This window comes from Lynx rufus, unplaced genomic scaffold (genome assembly GCF_022079265.1).
Source record: "Lynx rufus isolate CCGP_SWC_20201006 ecotype Redwood Valley unplaced genomic scaffold, mLynRuf1.p SCAF_14, whole genome shotgun sequence".
In the NCBI taxonomy this organism is placed as follows: Eukaryota; Metazoa; Chordata; class Mammalia; order Carnivora; family Felidae; genus Lynx; species Lynx rufus.
This window is the reverse complement of record NW_025814828.1, coordinates 31800283-31818788: the sequence shown is the minus strand read 5'-3', so window position 1 is coordinate 31818788 and position 18506 is coordinate 31800283. Positions and strand designations below refer to the sequence as shown.

At 38.7% G+C, this 18506-nt stretch overlaps 1 protein-coding gene across 1 annotated transcript in view; it reads right to left on the bottom strand.

The window, feature by feature from the left end:
* Window positions 1–13008: 13008 nt before the first annotated feature.
* The window catches only part of CFAP47 (cilia and flagella associated protein 47), a 544467-nt gene continuing 538969 nt past the window's right edge, over window positions 13009–18506 (bottom strand). The window contains exons 65-66 of the mRNA XM_047075775.1: window positions 17726–17894; window positions 13009–13221 (exon numbers count right to left, since the gene is read on the bottom strand). Of these exons, the coding sequence (XP_046931731.1) occupies window positions 13009–13221; window positions 17726–17894 (382 nt within the window). The remainder of the gene's footprint in view (window positions 13222–17725; window positions 17895–18506) is intronic.

The window sequence follows — 18506 nt, the reverse complement described above, 5'->3', positions numbered from 1 at the left end:
CACAAATGTCCATCCATAGGTGAAATGATAAATACACATGATATCTTCATCTAATGTGACATGGTCATCCAATGAGATATAACTCAGCAATAAAAAGAAAACACTACTCATAGAAGTAAACATGTGGATGAATCTCATAGACAAATATTATGTGAAAGAAAGCCAGACAGCAAAGAGGACACACTATAGGATTCCATTTATATGAAGTTCAAAACAGCCACAACTATTCCGTATCGATAGCATTTGAAATGGGAGCAACCCAATGGAGAGAGGGTTAACTGGAAGACAGCACAGTGGAGCTTTCCTGGGAACTGGTTATGTTCTATATCTTGATCTGGGTACTGGTATCATAGGTGTATACAGAAGTAAAAACTCATTGAGCTTTACACTTGAGATCTGTTTACTAAAATATTTTTAACAGAAAATAACATTATATATTCAGAACTATAGAAGGGTCCTGTTGCAGTGACACTTCTGGAATGGCTGATTTCCAAGTACCCAATGCTTGGTCCCAGAGTGACCTTATTTCTGGAGATTCTCCTTGGGCAATGTCATTTAAATGTGATTAGGAGCCAGTGATGCTGAATTATAGACTTAGTATCATCTCTTTTTATTATAAATCCCACTCAGTCATAGGACTCATCATTTTCTATTCTTTTTTTTTTTTTTTTAAATTTTTTTTTTCAACGTTTATTTATTTTTGGGACAGAGAGAGACAGAGCATGAACGGGGGAGGGGCAGAGAGAGAAGGAGACACAGAATCGGAAACAGGCCCCAGGCTCCGAGCCATCAGCCCAGAGCCTGACGCGGGGCTCGAACTCACAGACCGCGAGATCGTGACCTGGCTGAAGTCGGCCGCTTAACCGACTGCGCCACCCAGGCGCCCCCATCATTTTCTATTCTTAAACACAGAAGTTAACAACATAAAACAATTTACAGCCTGCATACGTGTATGTAGCCACACAACTTACACAACTCCTTGTAAGCTACTATTTAAGTAATGACTAGGTATATCTATTCCTGGAGGACTGTGGTATAAGTCTAGGAGCTTTGCTTAATAAAATATTTATCTTTTTTTGAGGTTTATGAAAATAAATGTCTTTTTAAAAAGTGTGTTTATTTTGAGGGTGAGAACAAGAGCAGGGGAGGGGCAGAGAGAGAGGGAGAGAGAGCATCCCAAGCAGGCTCCATGCTGTCAGTGTAGAGCCCAATGTGGGGCTTGATCCCACGAAACATGAGAGCATGAATTGAGCTGGAATCAAGAGTCAGAGGCCTGGGGCACCTGGGTGGCTCAGTTGGTTGGGTGTCTGACTTCGGCTCAGGGCATGATCTCATGGTTTGTGAGTTCGAGCCCCACATCGGGCTCTGTGCTGACAGCTCAGAGCCTGGAGCCTGCTTTGGATTGTGTGTCTCCCTCTCTCTCTGCCCCTCCCCACTTGTGCTCTGTCTCTGTCTCTCAAAAATGAATAAATTAAAAAAAAAAGAGTCAGAAGGCTAACGGACTGAGCCACCCAGGCGCCCTAAAAATGCCTTATAAATAACCTATTTTTTCATATACATCTTATTTTCAGATGTATCGCTATTTCAAAGAATGATAAATAATATGCAGACCTGGAAGAAAGGTACACGACCCACATTTCCAGTGTTAGTATTTGTGCTGCCACAGGAAGCACCAGCCCACATTTCCAAACCATAATCTGGATGGGACCATTTTCTACCTGAGCTGGACTATCCTACAAAGGCACACAAGGCAGGAAGGTGCTCTAGACACTGAGGATTTTCAGGCCACTAAGACTTCTATGGAGGGGTTGACTTTTGCTTTTGTTCAAGTTTTACACGGTCCTCTGTGAGTGGTTGTCCCAGATACAAAACCACACAAGGATGAAGCTGAAGTCACAGGTTTTGTTTGTCTCTGGAAATTTCACAATGCTTTTTCAGCACTGCATTTCTGATCTCTGAAATGGAACAAACCTTCCTACTGTGGAGATGATTTTTTACACCAGAGAATAAGCTTGCATAATCATTTTTCTCTTGGGAAGTGTCTGTTTCTTAAATGGTAACCTTGGCATATTATTAAATGTGTCACCTCTCCCAATTAAAATATCCTTCTATAAGCCAGGTGCCACTCGCAGCATTGCAATGGCTGAAACAAGTTAGAATACGGAAGAAGATTTTTCACATCAGTGGATTCCTTTTAGATGAATCTTTTATGGATCAGCAGGTTTATTCAGAGTTACTTAAAAAGCAGTTAACATTCCATTAGCCACAAACTGTGATCTGTGTCAGCAATAAGACATTCCTCAGTCATTTATTTTAGTGCAAGAAGTCACTTCAGAAAAAATGCAAATATTGAATATCTAAGGGGCAAATAAGTATTGAGGCAAAATTAGGTCATTTTTCTCATAGAATTATGGACATTATGCTTGATTCCTTGCTTCATTTAATCAAAGCATCTAGATGTTTTATTTTTTTAAGTTTATGATCAGCAAAGAGGAAATGGTTTTAAAAGAACAGTAAAGCTAACATATTTTCACCAAGCTCACAGCAATGACCTTACTAACAAGTGCTTGGAGCTATTGTCAAAGGGGGCAGGAGATGTTCTTTGGGGTTTCCCAAGCCTGTGTTGTGGGACAGGGCACTGCCAGACACGGAGAAAGGCCTGGACTCAAATGCTGAGTAAGCTTGCAGAGGCTAGTGTTCAGAGGCTCACTAATGCAGAGGGCCCTTTACCTTGACTGCATTGGGTGTAACCTGGAGCCCCTACACTTTAGAAGTTCTATTGGTATTGACAAAATGGAAGCAGATAGTAGAAAAATACCAAAGACATCTATGGGTCATGCTGAAAGTCAGCTTCCCATAGAGTAGAGAGGTTAATAGCACCAAGCTCCTTTTGACTTTTGAAATAAATGGATGACAATCATGCTGAAAGCATCCACTTTTTTTCCCTCTGAATTAAATGAATATGGAGCTAGACCTCCTCTTCTGGGAAAATGGAGTAAATGTATTTATCCCCTGTCCTCCCAATATGTACAACTTAAGTATGTATAATAAGTTACGCATATAATTCTGAAAGATGAAGAGAAGAAGGCAGACTGGCTAAGGACAACCTTGGAACTCAAGAAAGGACTAGGACAAGGTCAGCCTTGCAGACAGAAAAATCAGAAAATAACATCTTTACTCCAGCCCAAAACCATAGGAAAAACTTCACACTCACCCTCACCAATAAAGGCCACATGGAGGCACAGAATTTCACAATCATACTTGCCAGACTGTAATGAAGTGCCACAACTCCCACTAGAGTGGTGCCAGAGAAGGTTGGGTGCGGGGCAGGGCTTTCATATTTATCCCTGCCAGGAGGTAGTAAGACTCTGCTCCCAGTACTGTCAGGGGAGACCACATGGAAGGCCTGGGCAGCAACGAGATGCACCTGCCCCTCCCAAATGGGGTGATAGAGAGACAGGACTTTCACCACCTCTCACTCAGGATGAAAAAAACAAAAAACAAAAAAACAAAACAACCCTCTTTGTAGTGTCGCCATGTGAAGAGCAGGTGTGAGGCATGCCTAGCCCTTCCTGCCATAGAGATATCAGGGGAAGCCAAGTGGAAAGGAGGAACTCCTACCCCACCCAGCAGTAATGAGAAGCCCCCCACATCCTTGAGCATCAATGGAGGTTGAGTGATTCACCTGTACTTTTACCCTCATCTGGCAGTGACAAGCTGGTGTCCTACCTTCTCCTGCTGGAATGCTGTCATATGAAACCAACTGAAACAGAAGGCTTAAATACGATTCAGGATCTCAGAACATAATACTCAAAATGTACAAGATTCACATTAAAATCCTTCTTCATATAAATAACTGGAAAGATCCTTATTTGAATGAAAAAAGACCATCAATAAATGCAAACAACAAAGTGGCAGGGATGTTAGAATGATTTGGCAAAGATTTTAAAGCAGCCATCTTCAACAACAAAAAATAAAAGTAATATGAACATGTTTGAAACAGAGGGTATCTCATTAAAGAAATAGTCTCAGCAAAGAAATGGATTATATAAGGAAGAATCAAATTTTAGAAGTGAAAAACACAATAAGTGAAAATTTAAAACGCCATTGGATGAGTCCAAAAGTACAAGGGAGGGGACAGAAAAAAGGACTACTGAACTGAAAGATAGAACAATTCTAACTCTAATGTGAATACCAGAGAAAAGGAGAATTAAAAAAAAAAAAAAGAACAGAGCCTCGGGGACAGAAATCTAATATTCATGTCATCAGAGTCTTAGAACGAAAGGAGAAAACGGATAGGGCTGAAAATGCATTTGAAGAAATAATGGAGGAAAACTCTCAGAATTTGGCCTACAACAGCAGATTGAAGAAGCTGACAAAATTCTAAACAGGATAAATCCAAAGCAATCCATACCAGCCCACATCAGAGTCAAACTTCTGAAAAATGAAAACAAAGGAAAAACCTTGCAAGCATCTAAAGAAAAACGACACCCTACTTAGAGGGGAAAAACAATGATAATGGCAATGAATCTCTCATTAGAAACCATGGAGGCACAAAGGCAGTGGCACAACATTTTTTAAGCCCCGAAAGTAAAGAACTGTCAACCTAGAATCCTATATCCACTTGAAAATATTGTTCAGAAATGAAGAAGAAGCCCAGATAATCTTAGACAAGGGAATATTAGTGGAATTTGTCACCAAGAGACCTACCCTAAAATAAAGGTGAAAGCAATTTCTCTAAGCAGAAAGGATGTTATAAAAAAAGGAATACTGGAACATAAGAAGGGAAGAAAGAATACAGTGCAGAAACATATGTGTAAATACTATAGACTTGCCTTCTATTGAGTTTTCTAAATTATGGTGATGTTGGACGAAAAAATTATAACACTATCTGATATGGCTCCAAACACATGTAGAGAAAAAATTCTTTTAAGTATATAATAAAGGAGGATAAAAAGAGGTAAGGGTGAGGGGTGCCTGGGTGACTCAGTTAAGCATCCAACTTTGGCTCAGGTCATGATCTTGCAGTTCGTGGGTTCGAGCCCTGTGTTGGGCTCTGTGCTGACAGCTCAGAGCCTGGAGCCTGCTTCAGATTCTGTTTCTCCCTCTCTCTCTGCCCCACCCCTGCTCGCATTCCATCTCTCTCTCTATGTCTCTCTCCCTCTCTCTCCCTGTCTCAAAAATAAACATGAAAAAAAGAGGTAAGGGTGCTATACTTCACTCAAACCAATAAAATGATGATACCAGCAGACTGTGATGTTACAAATATATAATAAGAAAGCTACCATAACAAACTTATACAAAGAGGTACTCTTAAAAACCCTTTAGATCAATCAAAATGGGATTTAGAAAATGTACAAGTAACCCATAGTAGGCCAGGAAAGCAGAGAAACAATGGAGTAAACAGAGAAAAAATTAAAAATAACAAGAAGAAAAATAGGGAGAAACTAGTATTTTTCTAACAATTGGAAAGAAATAGGTTGTATCATTATAGACCCCGCAGGCATCAGAAGGTTAACAAGGGAAAAAATAATGCAAAAGAAGGTCTACACATACACACATTTACCAACTGACAAGGATGTGCATGAGTTGAAAACCCTTGTGCATTGCTGTTGCAAGTGTAAAATGGTGCTGCACTATGGAGAAGAGCATGGTGGTTTCTCAGAGAACTAGAAACAGAATCACCGTATGATCCAACAATTCCACTTCTGGGTATATACCCAATAACTGAAAGCAAGGTCCCAGATATTTGTACACCCATGTTCATAGCAGCACTATTCACAACAGCCAAAATATGGAAGTGACCCAAGTGTCCATTGATGTATGAATGGATAAACAAAATGCGGTGTATGCATACAGTGGAGTATTATTCAGCTTTAAAAATAAGGAAATGCTGGGTCACCCAGGTGGCTCAGTAGGTCGAGTGCCTGAGTCTTGGTTTCTACTCAGGTCATGATCGCCCGGTTTGTAGGATCAAACCCCATGTTGGGCTCAGCACTGACAGTGCAAAGCCTGCTCAGGATTCTCTCTCTCTCTCTCTCTCTCTCTCTCTCTGTGCCTCCCCTGCTTATGCTCTCGTTCTCTCTCTCTCTCTCTCTCTCTCTCTCATCTCTCTCAAAATAAATAAGCTTTAAAAAATAAATAAAAATAAGGAAATTCTGTCATATGCTACAACATGAATGAACCTGGAGGACAACATACTAAGTGAAATAAGCCAGTAATAAAAGGATAAATGCTATATGATTCTACTTATGTGAAGAACCTAGAGTAGTCAAATTCAGAGAGACTGCAATAGAACTGGTGGTTGCCAGGGCTCTAAGGAGTGGAGAACTGGAGTTACTGTTTAATGGGAACGCAGTTTCAGTTTGGAAAGAGGAGAAGGGTTCTGGGACAGATGTTGGTAATGGTTAAACAACAATGTGAATGTATGTAGTGGTTAAAAAGGGAAATTTTATGTGTATTTTATCACACATAAACACAAACGTGTGAGAATGAAAAAAACAAGTACTTGACGCAGATATACAAATAAGGTACCTCCTGGTATTTATTTCTGTGTCTGGTTATACCTTACCTCCCTCATCCCCAACTTGATCTGACTCCAGTGAAATGTGGAGGCCATCAACCTCCTATATCCCTTATGCCATATATTAGTATTCTTGTGCTTCCTGTTTAAACAGATTCAGAGTAAAGAATTAACACCTGAATTTGAAGCGTAAAGGAGCTATCTGTCAGGATTCAGGTGTAATTCAAGGAGAGGAATACAGACCGACCTCCCCAGTGATGTGAACAAGCCACCGGAATGGTAAGGAAGATATATCATAGCATCTCCAGTTTGTCTCTCCACGAACATGTAACTTCTTTCCCCCTCTGAAGTCGGGACTTACTGACGTTTTGCCTGCTGTGTACATTGCTACCTCTCAGCACCAAAGTTTACCTAATCAAATAACTGAGACCAAAAGAGTCTCTCCAGTTCCAATGCCAAATTTCTAGAGAGGGAATCTGATGGTTTTTCCCAGATCAGTCCCTTGCTCTTTAGCCAACTGACTGTGGGCTCATGTGAGGATTAACATGGATATTGCGGACTTGTATCTAGGACCCAGTGATATTTGCCTTTTGAAAGAGATGATGTGCAACATGGAACTACTGGTAACAGAATTATAGGCATGAATGAAGCAGGTAACTTTGGATGAACATTTTCTTGGTGTCACACAAATACTGCTCACCTGTGCATGTAATAAGGCTGACCTTCTCTCTCCGTTATACAGATGTCAAAAGTTCCTACATCAGTATTAGAGGATGGGGGTGATTTATTAGTTCCTGTTAGTACATCCACCATACTCTTAACACTCATTGTCCAGTACCAGACAATCCTGACTCATTGCAAGTTTCTGCCTCTCGGTTTTCTTTCACGCCTGTGAAATGTTTTGTAGTAAGCACGGCTGGGCTACTCAGATAAAAACTTAACATTCAAGAGTGAACAAGAAAATATTAAACAAGAAGTTACATTTATTAAAGAGGTAAATATAAAATATTAAGTATGAGAAATAATTATCAATATAGACAATAAAATCAATAGGATAAACTCTAAAAAGAACATTACTGCAGAAATTATTACTGATTTGGAAGATAGCACTGAATACTTCACCTACCACACAGCAAAGAGATAAAAGTGGTAAAATATACGCACAAGCCATTACGACTCCAAGATCTACTGAAATCCTTTACACTTAAACTTTAGGCCTGGATCTCTTGGGATGCCTTTCCCAGTATACAGAATACAGGCAATGGCAGACAAGGAATATGTGATAAGATATCAACTGAGAATTTTCTGACACTGAAGAAAGATAAAAGTATTCAACTTGATAGTGCACTTTGAGTACCAAGTAGAATAATAATAATAATAATAATAATATAACAACATGATAAATCCATTGCTAGATACATAATCGAGACTTTTTAGGAAATCAGCAATGAAAGAAAAAATTCTTAAAGCTAAAAAGAAATGTAAGTTCATTTAAAAGCTAAAAACTTCACATACAGGAGACTTCTCTGAAAGGTCATAGAAAATAGCTTCAGGGGTGGCTCAGCTGGAGCAAGCGACTCTTGACCTTGGGGTCGTGAGTTCAAGCCCTATGTTGGGTGTGGAGATTACTAAAAGAAACTTGAAAAAAAGAAAAAAGAAAAAGGAAAATAGCTTCAAAGTGCTTAGGAGAAAAATAATAATGAACTCAGAATTGTATACTAAGAAAAAGTGTAATTCAAAAGTAAGGACAAGGTACCTGGGTGGCTCAGTTAGTTAAGTATCCGACTCTTGATTTCAGTTTCAGGCCACGATCTCACTGTTCACGAGATCCAGCCCCACACCAGGCTCCGTGCACTGACAGTGCAGAGCCTGCTTGGGATTCTTTCTCTCTCCCTCTCTCTGCCCCTCGCATGCTCACTCGCTCACTCACGCTCTCTCTCAAAATAAATAAATAAGCATTTAAAAAACAAGGAAAAAACCCGAAAGGACAAAATGAAGACATTTTTAGAAATAAAAAGACTGAAAGAAGTTGTGTGAAAGGTGAAATGAAATGGGTTCACTTATATCCAGGGGTTTTAAAATGGAGCTGGGAGGCCATTAAGGAGGTGGGCCTTCTGCACATCCTCACTGGCAGAAGCATGAACTTTAGAAATGGGCCAGACCCAAATACTCTAAGGACTCAGCCTGAACACCTGCAACTTGTTATAGGAATGCTCCTTTGCCTAGTGATAACCTTAGCAACCAATTACAGTCAGCCCAAGATTAGTTTCATGCCACCAACACCAATCACAAACCTTTGTAAACAAAGATAAAAGCATTCCCCTTTGCCTTTCAAAATCTTTCACTTTTGTTCCCTGAGGGGACACAATTTCGGTTGCTGCCCAAATCTGTGCTCCCCAAATTGCAATTCTAAGATGCCAAATAAATGCTTTTACTTTAGCTCTGCCTGTGTTCTCAGTCAACAATTGCTACAAACAAAACCTTACAATATTCGTTTTGGTTAGAAGAAAAACCCTAAATGAAAAACATTTTTTTTTCTTCCTGCAAGTATCTTTCAACAATGTGTCAGCAGGGAGGTTGGATGGGGCTCAAAACTTTCCCCAGGTTTCTTACAATCCCCCTTTAACCCTTTCTTTCCCAGTGGCAATTACCCCACCTTGTCCTGTCTGTTCTCTAGGAACTACGCTCTGTCGTTGGTTGGCTCAGCGGGGACAAGAGCCCTGACTGGTGTACCCCAAAGTCAGGAGCAGGATCCAGGTGTTTCTCCTCTCTTTAGCCAATATCTTCTTGGTTTACACCATGGCCTCTTTGCTATGCTTGCTACTCTTTAAATGTTTTTCAGAGTTTTATCCATGCCCCTCTTCTCTTCCTCAATATTGTATCTTAATGTGCAAACGTTAGAAACACCTAAGCACATATTAAAATGCAGAGTCTTGCTTCTAGCCCCAAATGTACTGAATCAGAATGAAGAAGAGTAACCCCTGTAAAAACTCCTGCCAAACAAGAAAGAACTGAGGCTGCAAAGCAAACCAAAAGTTTATTTGGGGTCCTTAGGAATTCGAATACCAGAGGCACGGATTCGGTAGGAGCCTGAAATGTGCTCCGAGGAAGGAAGAGAAAGACAAAGTTTATAGAGGCAAAAACTGCAGGCTTATGTAAATTGTATTGAAAGAATTATGATTGGCATAGGCAAAAATAATTAGCGTTGGTCTATATACGATAGGTTGATTACTGTGCTAGTTGCTAGGTTGTAGTAAAGAAAACTAAGCCTCATTCTGAGAATTCCAACAGCCTGTGGCAGTTTGTGACTGGCACAGTCTAAAAGTTCATGTTCCCCCCCAGGTGTGGATGTGCATAAGACCAGCCTCCCCAGTGGCCTCCCAGCTCCGTTTTAGGGCCCCCTGACATTCCTACTTCATTTCAAATGTTTCTGTTCACACTCTGCAGTTTTAGCAGGCAGCTCGGATCATTCTACTGCATACTAGAGTTTGAGAACCAGTGCTTTTATAAGCTTTCCCTAAGCATTATCCTGTACAGCTTTGTTTTTGACTCCTAACGATTCACCAATAAGTCACAAAACTTGTAGCAGCATCAAACCCATGTTCTAAGTTCCATATGAATATATCCATCTGCTAACTGGCCATTTCAGTATACATATCCTATATTTACCTAAAGTAATGCATCCAAATTTGAATCCATTTTCTTACCCCTTCATTCCATATAGTCCCTGAGCTAAGAATGTGAGTTACTTCAAGCTCCTGTGTTCCCACCTACACTTGTTCCCACATTTTCTACCACTCCCCAAATCATTTATCCTCACCACCAACCACTGCTTGTCCCTGGGTATGCTATGTTCTGTCACATCTGTCTGCTTCGGCACATGTTCCTTCTCCCAGTCTGGGGTGATACTCCCCTTTCATACCTGGGAGACTCCAACTCCACATGGAACATCTTCCTTGAGGCCTTTTCTCACTCCATCGGCAGGGCCTTACCTCTGTGTTTTTACAAGATCTCAGTCACAGCACCTTCCATATGGTCTGGAAACTACCTGCTCACACCTGTCTTCTCCATTAGTGAGGAGGCACTTGCACTAAAGGTCTGATTAGGGCTCGTTTGTTTTTAAATCAAGGTTGAGCACAGACCCTAGCTTGGAGAAATACTTAGCACCTGTTTTATTAAGTAAAGGCATAAACACATGAGTAAATTAACAGATCTTTGACCAAGGTTCAAAGATTCTACAATGATAAATCAGCGTATGTATTTCTTATTTTTATTTTTTTAAATTTATTTTGAGAGAGAGAGAGCACGCACACACGTGGGGGAGGGGCAGGGACAGAGGGAGAGAGAGAGAATCCCAAGCAGGGTCCACACTGTGAGCACAGAGCCCTGAGTGGGGCTCAAACTCACAAACCACGAGATCACCCAGGTGCCCCAGCATTATGTACTTTTTAAAACATGGGGTGCCTGGGTGGCTTAGTCGGTTGAGCGCCCGACTTCGGCTCAGGTCATGATCTCACGGCTGGTGACTTCGGACCCCATGTCGGGCTCTGTGCTGACAGCTCAGAGCTTGGAGCCTGCTTCAAATTTTGAAATGACTGTCTCCCTCTCTCTCTGCTCCTTCCCCTGCTCATGCCGTGTCTCTCTCTCTCTCTTTCAAAAATAAATTAAAAAACATTAAAAAAATTTTAAATGTGCAGTGTCAGCACACATGGAACCTTTAGATTCCAGAAAAATCTTATCTTTCATTCTATAGGAAATTCACTTGCTAAAGAGCAAATCAAAGTCCCCAAATAGGATACTCCAGGTAAAACCTCCTACTGCCTTTTTAGACTCCTTTTTCAATATAAAGCCACAAATGTCGGCACACTATAGTATGTTACTTGTCCTCTAGAGATAAGGAAGAAGTTTGTGGATATTGTTAGACTTCTTTCTGGTTATTCACTCTATTCCCCATGTAACTGCTCTAGTCTCTGAATTAATGTGATGCCTTTTGGTCTTAGGAACCAGTGATAGTCACAAGTGCTGGACTAAGAAATAGTGGAAAGTGTGCAGTGTGACAGTTTCAAATTATTGGAGCACTTCAGATAGGAGAGCAGATGTGATTCTTGGAAGGATCAATATGAGAAGGTTTCAGATTATGTAAATATAATGCATTGCCATAAACACCAAAATATAACAGCACTTAGATCTCTACATACATTCATGGCAAATATGATTTTACTTTCCTAAGGATTTGGAGAAGTTTTATAAAGCCTTTGTGAGAAATACACTCAGAGACTGACCAAACCCCTCCTCCCACATACGGTATGGCAGAAGAAAGGACAGACAAATAATCTATGACTCTATACTCAAAGAAACATGTTTAGAGAGCCAGAGAACAATAGAGGCTTTTGAAGACTCACAGAGTTTTAGCTTTTGTCCTTTTTTGGGGAAGAAAAATCTGGGACACATGGGCCTCTACTCTCCTCTACTTGAGTATCTGCAGACAAGACTAATGGACTGCATAGACGTTTCCCTAGAATTCCACTTAACACCATGTGAAGAAATTATAATCAGTCCATTTACAGTGATTCCTAAAGGCCATTTCTGACCTAGTACAGGGTTGCCGAATTTTTCTATAAAGTACCAGAGAGTAAATATTTTAAACTTTGTAGCTTTATGGTTTCTGTCCATTGAACCTTGCTGTTAGAGCACAAAAGCAGGCACAGACAATACACAAAGAAATGACTGTGGCTATGTTTCCGTAAAACTTTATTTATAGACAATAAAATTTGAATTTTATGCAGTTTTCTTGTGTTACTTAATATTCTTCTATTAATTTTTTCAACCATTTAAAAATGCAGAAGTCTCTTATTTGTTAGTAGGGGTATAAAAAGAAGTGGCAGACTAGATCTATGGTTTGCAAATTCTTGTCCTAGTATAGTTCTTTTGTTTTGCACGTAAGAAAATAGGGCACAAAAAGGGGAAGTGATTTGCTTAAAATCATATGAATGACTAATTCGTGGCAGAGCCAGTCATTTTGTGCCAAAGTGTCTTAAAGATGGTCCGTATTTGTTGTTTATTATTCTATTTTTCTGACTGACAACTACCGAGCAAAATGCTCTCTTTTACTTTGAGAAAATGAATTTTCTCCAGGATCATTTTGAAATATATCTATATTGTTTAAAGACTCACTGTAGAAGCATATGGACTACATATACTTATGTGATTTCTAAGCTGAAATCATTTTTCTTTTGCTACAAATGTACTCTGTAACTTAAAAGGGAACCAATCCCAATAATTTGCAACCAGTCTATTTTCAAAGATACACATAACAGAAATCAGGTATAACATATTCAGAGAATAGATTTAGTCAGTTTAAAAAGTAGAGAAGGCCTATTATAATTGAAACGTTACTCCTTAGAAATACTCCAGAAGACGAAAGAACAATCATGAAAATATGTTCAATTCTACTGAAGCTCAAGAAATATTTTGGGAAAAAGTATTTATTTATTCTTCAACATCAAAGGCGCACCCTTGATGGTAGAGGACACCCCTGTCCTTATGAGTTTAGCATTTTCACGGATAAAATTGTGCTGACCAACTGGCCGTCTATCAAACATCTTGTTAGTAGTGTCAACTTTGGCTTTGACATTCATCAGTGGCTTGGTAACTTGAGGTAACCCATTGATATCATACAACCAGTACATGTCCGGTGTCTGGAAACAAAGAGAGGAGAAATTTCACATGAAATATTCAAGGATTGAGAGAATACCTTCTCTCTTCTCCATGCAAGGTATGGGAAAGGTACAAAACTGAAAGTGTGCCGGTAATAGATAATTAACATGGAAAATAAATTCAGGAAAGCATTTGGTTTTATGAATTAAGAACCACGGGGCACCTGGGTGACCAGCTGGTTAAGCATCCAAATCTTGATTCCGGCTCAGGTCACAATTTCATGGTTTGTAGGATTGAGCCCTGCATCGGGCTCTGTGCTGTCAGTGCAAAGCCTGCTTCGGATTCTCTCTCCCCCTCTCTATGCCCTTCTCCTCCTCCCTCTCAAAATAAATAAACATTAAAAAAAAAAAAAAAGAACCACTCACTAAAAGGTCCCTCAGAGATAGAGGTCTGCACCAAGGGTGAACTCAGCATCCATATGATCTAAGGGGAAGCAATCTATTTTCTTTGCATGAAACTGTTGCCCAGCATGAACTACATAACTAATGGAAACCATGCCTTCCAAGATGAACTTACCCATGAGAATTTAACTGTGGCTATAGAACGGACTGGTAAAATATGTCGAGCTTCTGTTTTTTTAGATTATGAAAGTCTATAAATAATACAACCATTTGAAATTACTGAGCATTGTATAAAATCATTAATGACAGTCATAATCTAAATCTGTTAGTACCACTTAGGGATTTCTTTAAAGATCCATCGTTTTTGGTTTTTTTTTCTGTATATATGCACAGGACGGCAGAAGTGAATTACAAAGCCTAGCATTTTCTGCATGTTTATGTTCATACTTAAATCCCACTGCTCTTGCAGAATTTCCTGATGCTGTGTTTATCTAGGCCTTCTTCTCCACCATAAGATTAGGATCACGTGTGTTCCGAAAACTCATTCAGGATAAATCCAGGCTAAGTGAATATTGCAATAACATGAGTCAGGGTGTAAGGGGTAATGTGATATCCATCGAAGAATGTTAAGTGCAGGATTTTCTTGCACACCTGGAATGCCCCTATTTTAGTCGTTAACTGGCTCTTCCATCCAGTGCTCATAGTAATTGTGTATTCAGAATCAAAGAGGTAAAAGCGGAACCAAAAACTATACTATAACTGGGTTAAATAACATTTTCCTTCACATAAGGATGTTCGATTGGTGTAAAAACACCCCCAACTCTCTAGCCCCATTGATGTAAATAGTCTACAGTGTGTCTTCCATACTATTTTCCATAGAAATTCTGTAAGATGAAATTCCAGTTGCCCACTATGGTAATTGACTTGATAAAGCACTCTTTGTTTTTATTCCTTTTCTGTCTCACATCTTGGCTTCCCTGCATCTGTTTCTTTAGATCACATAGCAAATGTGCTACTTGGATTTGAATCCTTATTTTGGATTTTTGCTTAAGAGGAAATACAAACCAAGATATATATTATATACATATAATATATATATATTCCATTTCTTACAGTTTTATAACAATGATTTATTCCCATAAAAGCAATGTATTTATATACATATTACTTATGTCTGGTTATGTCTCTAGCTATAACAGGTCCATCTATGTTACTTTTGCACAAACATATGTTTTATCTTGGATAATTTTGGTAGCTTTCACATTTTTGTATAAACTACTTAAGATTTATTATGTCAACCATGGAAAGTTTAGTGGACTACCTATTCTCTTTGAGTGACATTGCTTTTTGTAAACAGTCTGACCAAGTTACTTAAGTCTCTCAAAACTAGTACTATATGCCTTCTTTAATAGTGGGCAAAAGGCAGTTTTTAATCATTCTAAATATGGTATAATTGAAAGAGAACTTATGAAGCTTGCTAATTTAGTTGTTGAAGTTTGTGTGGGCTAATATTTAACTAAAGTGTTCTTAAAGATCTTAATTTTTGTTTCTAAGTAAAGCACAATGAAGATCATATGTTTCATATATAAGTATTAATTGATTTAATGCTTAACATCAATAGCTTAAAAGATGATAATACCATATGCAGGGTAATTTTTATTTAGATAATGAAACTTTAAAACTTCTTCACATTTATCATGTGAGACATCATGTGAGACGTCATGTGAGACATCGTGTGAGACATCATTAAGAGCAGGGTTTTGAGTCAGAAAGACAATGTTTGAATCATGATTTCAAAATCATTGATTTGATATCTGCAATAACTTTTATGAATCTCGAGGGCATTATGCTCAGCATAAAAAGCCAATCTCAGAAGGTCACACAGAGTATGATTCCATTCATGTAATGTTCTAGAAATTAGAAAATCAAAGAGATGGAGAAAGATTAGCAGTTGCTGCGGTAAAGGAGGAGTTATGGTATTGGACGTGACCATAAAGAGCATGACACAGTTTCTACAATGTTACCAATTCTGTCAGTTGTGTTGGAAGAGTTCTGTATGTCAGTTGTGATTGTAGTTATACAGATCTACACATGAGTTCAAATTGTCTAGAAATACACACACACACACACACACACCACATATACGTGGAGGAAGAAGACCTCTAGCTTAGTTAATAATGTTTTGTCAATGTCAATTTCCTTCTTTTGATATATTACTGTAGGTCTATAAAATCTCACCATTGGGAAAAGCTGGGAGAAGTATTCATAGGACTTTATGTACTATTTTTGCAACTTCTTATAAGTTAATACTTTTTTTAAGTTAAAAAATATGAGACGCGTGAGTCAATTGGAAATTTGAACATTGAATGGAGATTTGATATGTTGTGATACTAAGGGATTATTGTTAATTTTCAGATGTGATAAAGGTATCATGGTTATGATTTTGGTCTTTTAGAGATTAATAGGAAATAGTTGAAGATAATATGATGTCTGGGATTTTCTTCAAAATAATATGGAATATGGGTAAGGGGGTGGGAATACACTTGAAGTGACCCTGATTTGATAAGTGTTCACCCTGGATGATGAGTGTATGTGGAGTAATTATTCACTCTCTTCATATTCACATTTGGAATTTTCCAAAATAAAAATAGAGTCAACAAAAGTGATTTCTTCAACACATTTCAATATCAATTTTCCACATAAGCTTTATCAAACTGTACCACTTCAGACTAAATGAAAATTTCATATTTTCATTTGATCCCATATGTCAACTTACTCTCTCACAGAAACCCTTCAATTCTGCTGCCAGTGATTTTATTGTCAAATCAACATAGGGAAAACAGGCACAGCTTATGTTGGGAAGGCCTCCAAAGTAATTCATTTCAAAAATGTCACCTGTGCACTAGGTAAAATAAACATCATTTTCGTTTGTAAACCTGTTTTTAAATATATCATTTAATCCCTTAGAGTAAGAGTATGTCATTATTTCTTAAGAAATAGGTACAATACGATCATTTTAAACCAAGCATCAATACAGCAAAGGGCAATGTGCGGCAAGGCCCCAGAGGCTTTGTATTGTTATTACCTGGGTTGTAAAAACTCCCAGAAAGATGAAAAATATAAACAATTTTCTCAAGAAATATTCAACATTATTCTTTTCTCTATTCATTAAAAGAGCAACAACACAGGGGCGCCTGGGTGGCGCAGTCGGTTAAGCGTCCGACTTCAGCCAGGTCACGATCTCTGGTCCGTGAGTTCGAGCCCCGCGTCAGGCTATGGGCTGATGGCTCAGAGCCTGGAGCCTGTTTCCGATTCTGTGTCTCCCTCTCTCTCTGCCCCTCCCCCGTTCATGCTCTGTCTCTCTCTGTCCCAAAAATAAATAAACGTTGAAAAAAAAAAAAGAAAAAAAAAAAGAGCAACAACACATCTTTCTGCCCATTGCACTGCCTAATTAGTGTCTGATTTAGAAGTCTAGTAATCACTTTGGCACCAGTGGTTGTGTCTTGAAACATAACTACACGTCCTTTGTGTCTGTGCTACTGAAAATAGACACTGGCAATAGGCATCTTTTCATAAACAGTTTGAAAGCTGTCTTTAGCCTAGAAGCTATTAGCAAAATACATGTGTGAAATCTTATGGAGAAATTTTGCTTGCTGCATACATTTTCAAAATTGTGTTTACCTTAACTTTATTAAGATGATCACTTGAGCAGACTTTTATATTAATGGCCCACTTTACATTGTTTTTCTCAATTAAAAATAAATTTTATCTTCTATTTAATTTTCTTCATTTTATTTATTTAAGCTTATTTATTTATTTTGAGAGAGCACAAGAGAGCAGGGGAGGGGCAGAGAAAGAGAGGGAGACAGAGAGAATCCCAAGCAGGCTCCACACTGTCAGCATGGAGCCCGACACAGGGCTCGAACCCACGAACCACAAGATCATGACCTGAGTTGCAATCGAGAGGCAGATGCTTAACCAACTGAGCCATCCAGGCACCCCTAATTTTCTTCATTTTAGACTTTAACATTTTGGCAATACCTTATGGCTTCATCAAAGATTCCAAAATCTCTATCTCAAATCACCTGAAGTTCTTGAATAGGTTATTACAGAAAACAATATGTGAATATACAAATCACTTTACCTGTATTGCTAATGTTGCTTTGTACTTCCTACTGTACATTTGGGGTTTAAAACCCACAATGATGAGAGTTCCTTCAGTGTCAAAAGGAAGAAGTTTTCCAACCTTAGGTTTTACAAAAAACGCAGGATCACTCCCAGGTAGGAAGTATGCAGTGAATGGCTCAGGATTTCTAGAACAAAAATACAAATAGTAACCTTTAAGTTTTATCATTACTCTTTGTGAGAACTTGATGGATAGAGTTTATATCCTGTTGCACAGGGCTACAGTTAAACATTAATGCTGCCATGCATCTGTGAGCCTGATGCTTGTTACTTTATCATGGTGAGGAGGCATTTTTAAAATTACTGAACAATGTCATTCTTCCCAGGGTGACAAGATGGAATTCTAAAGATTTTTTTAAATTATGTCTTATGTTTTTATTGTACAAAGAATAAAATGCTGTCTCTATAAAAATGTGGAGAAGTCAATGTCCCAAATTAAAATGCAATCATTTGTAAATAAATTCATATCTAAAATGCATGGCTAGAACAGCCATCAGGAAGCCTTTGTTTTTATGACTATTCCAATGTGATTGCTCACTTTCCTTTAGCTTTCCACTTGTGAAGTGAGATGAAAGTACTTTGCAGGTTTATTAAAAGATTCTTGAGCCTGAAGAGGAGTTGCTATGATCTGAAGTGAACGGAGAGGCATTTAGGATTCAAGTGACCATTTTCACATTAAGGTTGATTGTATCTGAGATGAGGACTGAGAGAGAAGTTGAGAAACTCCTCTGGTAGAATAA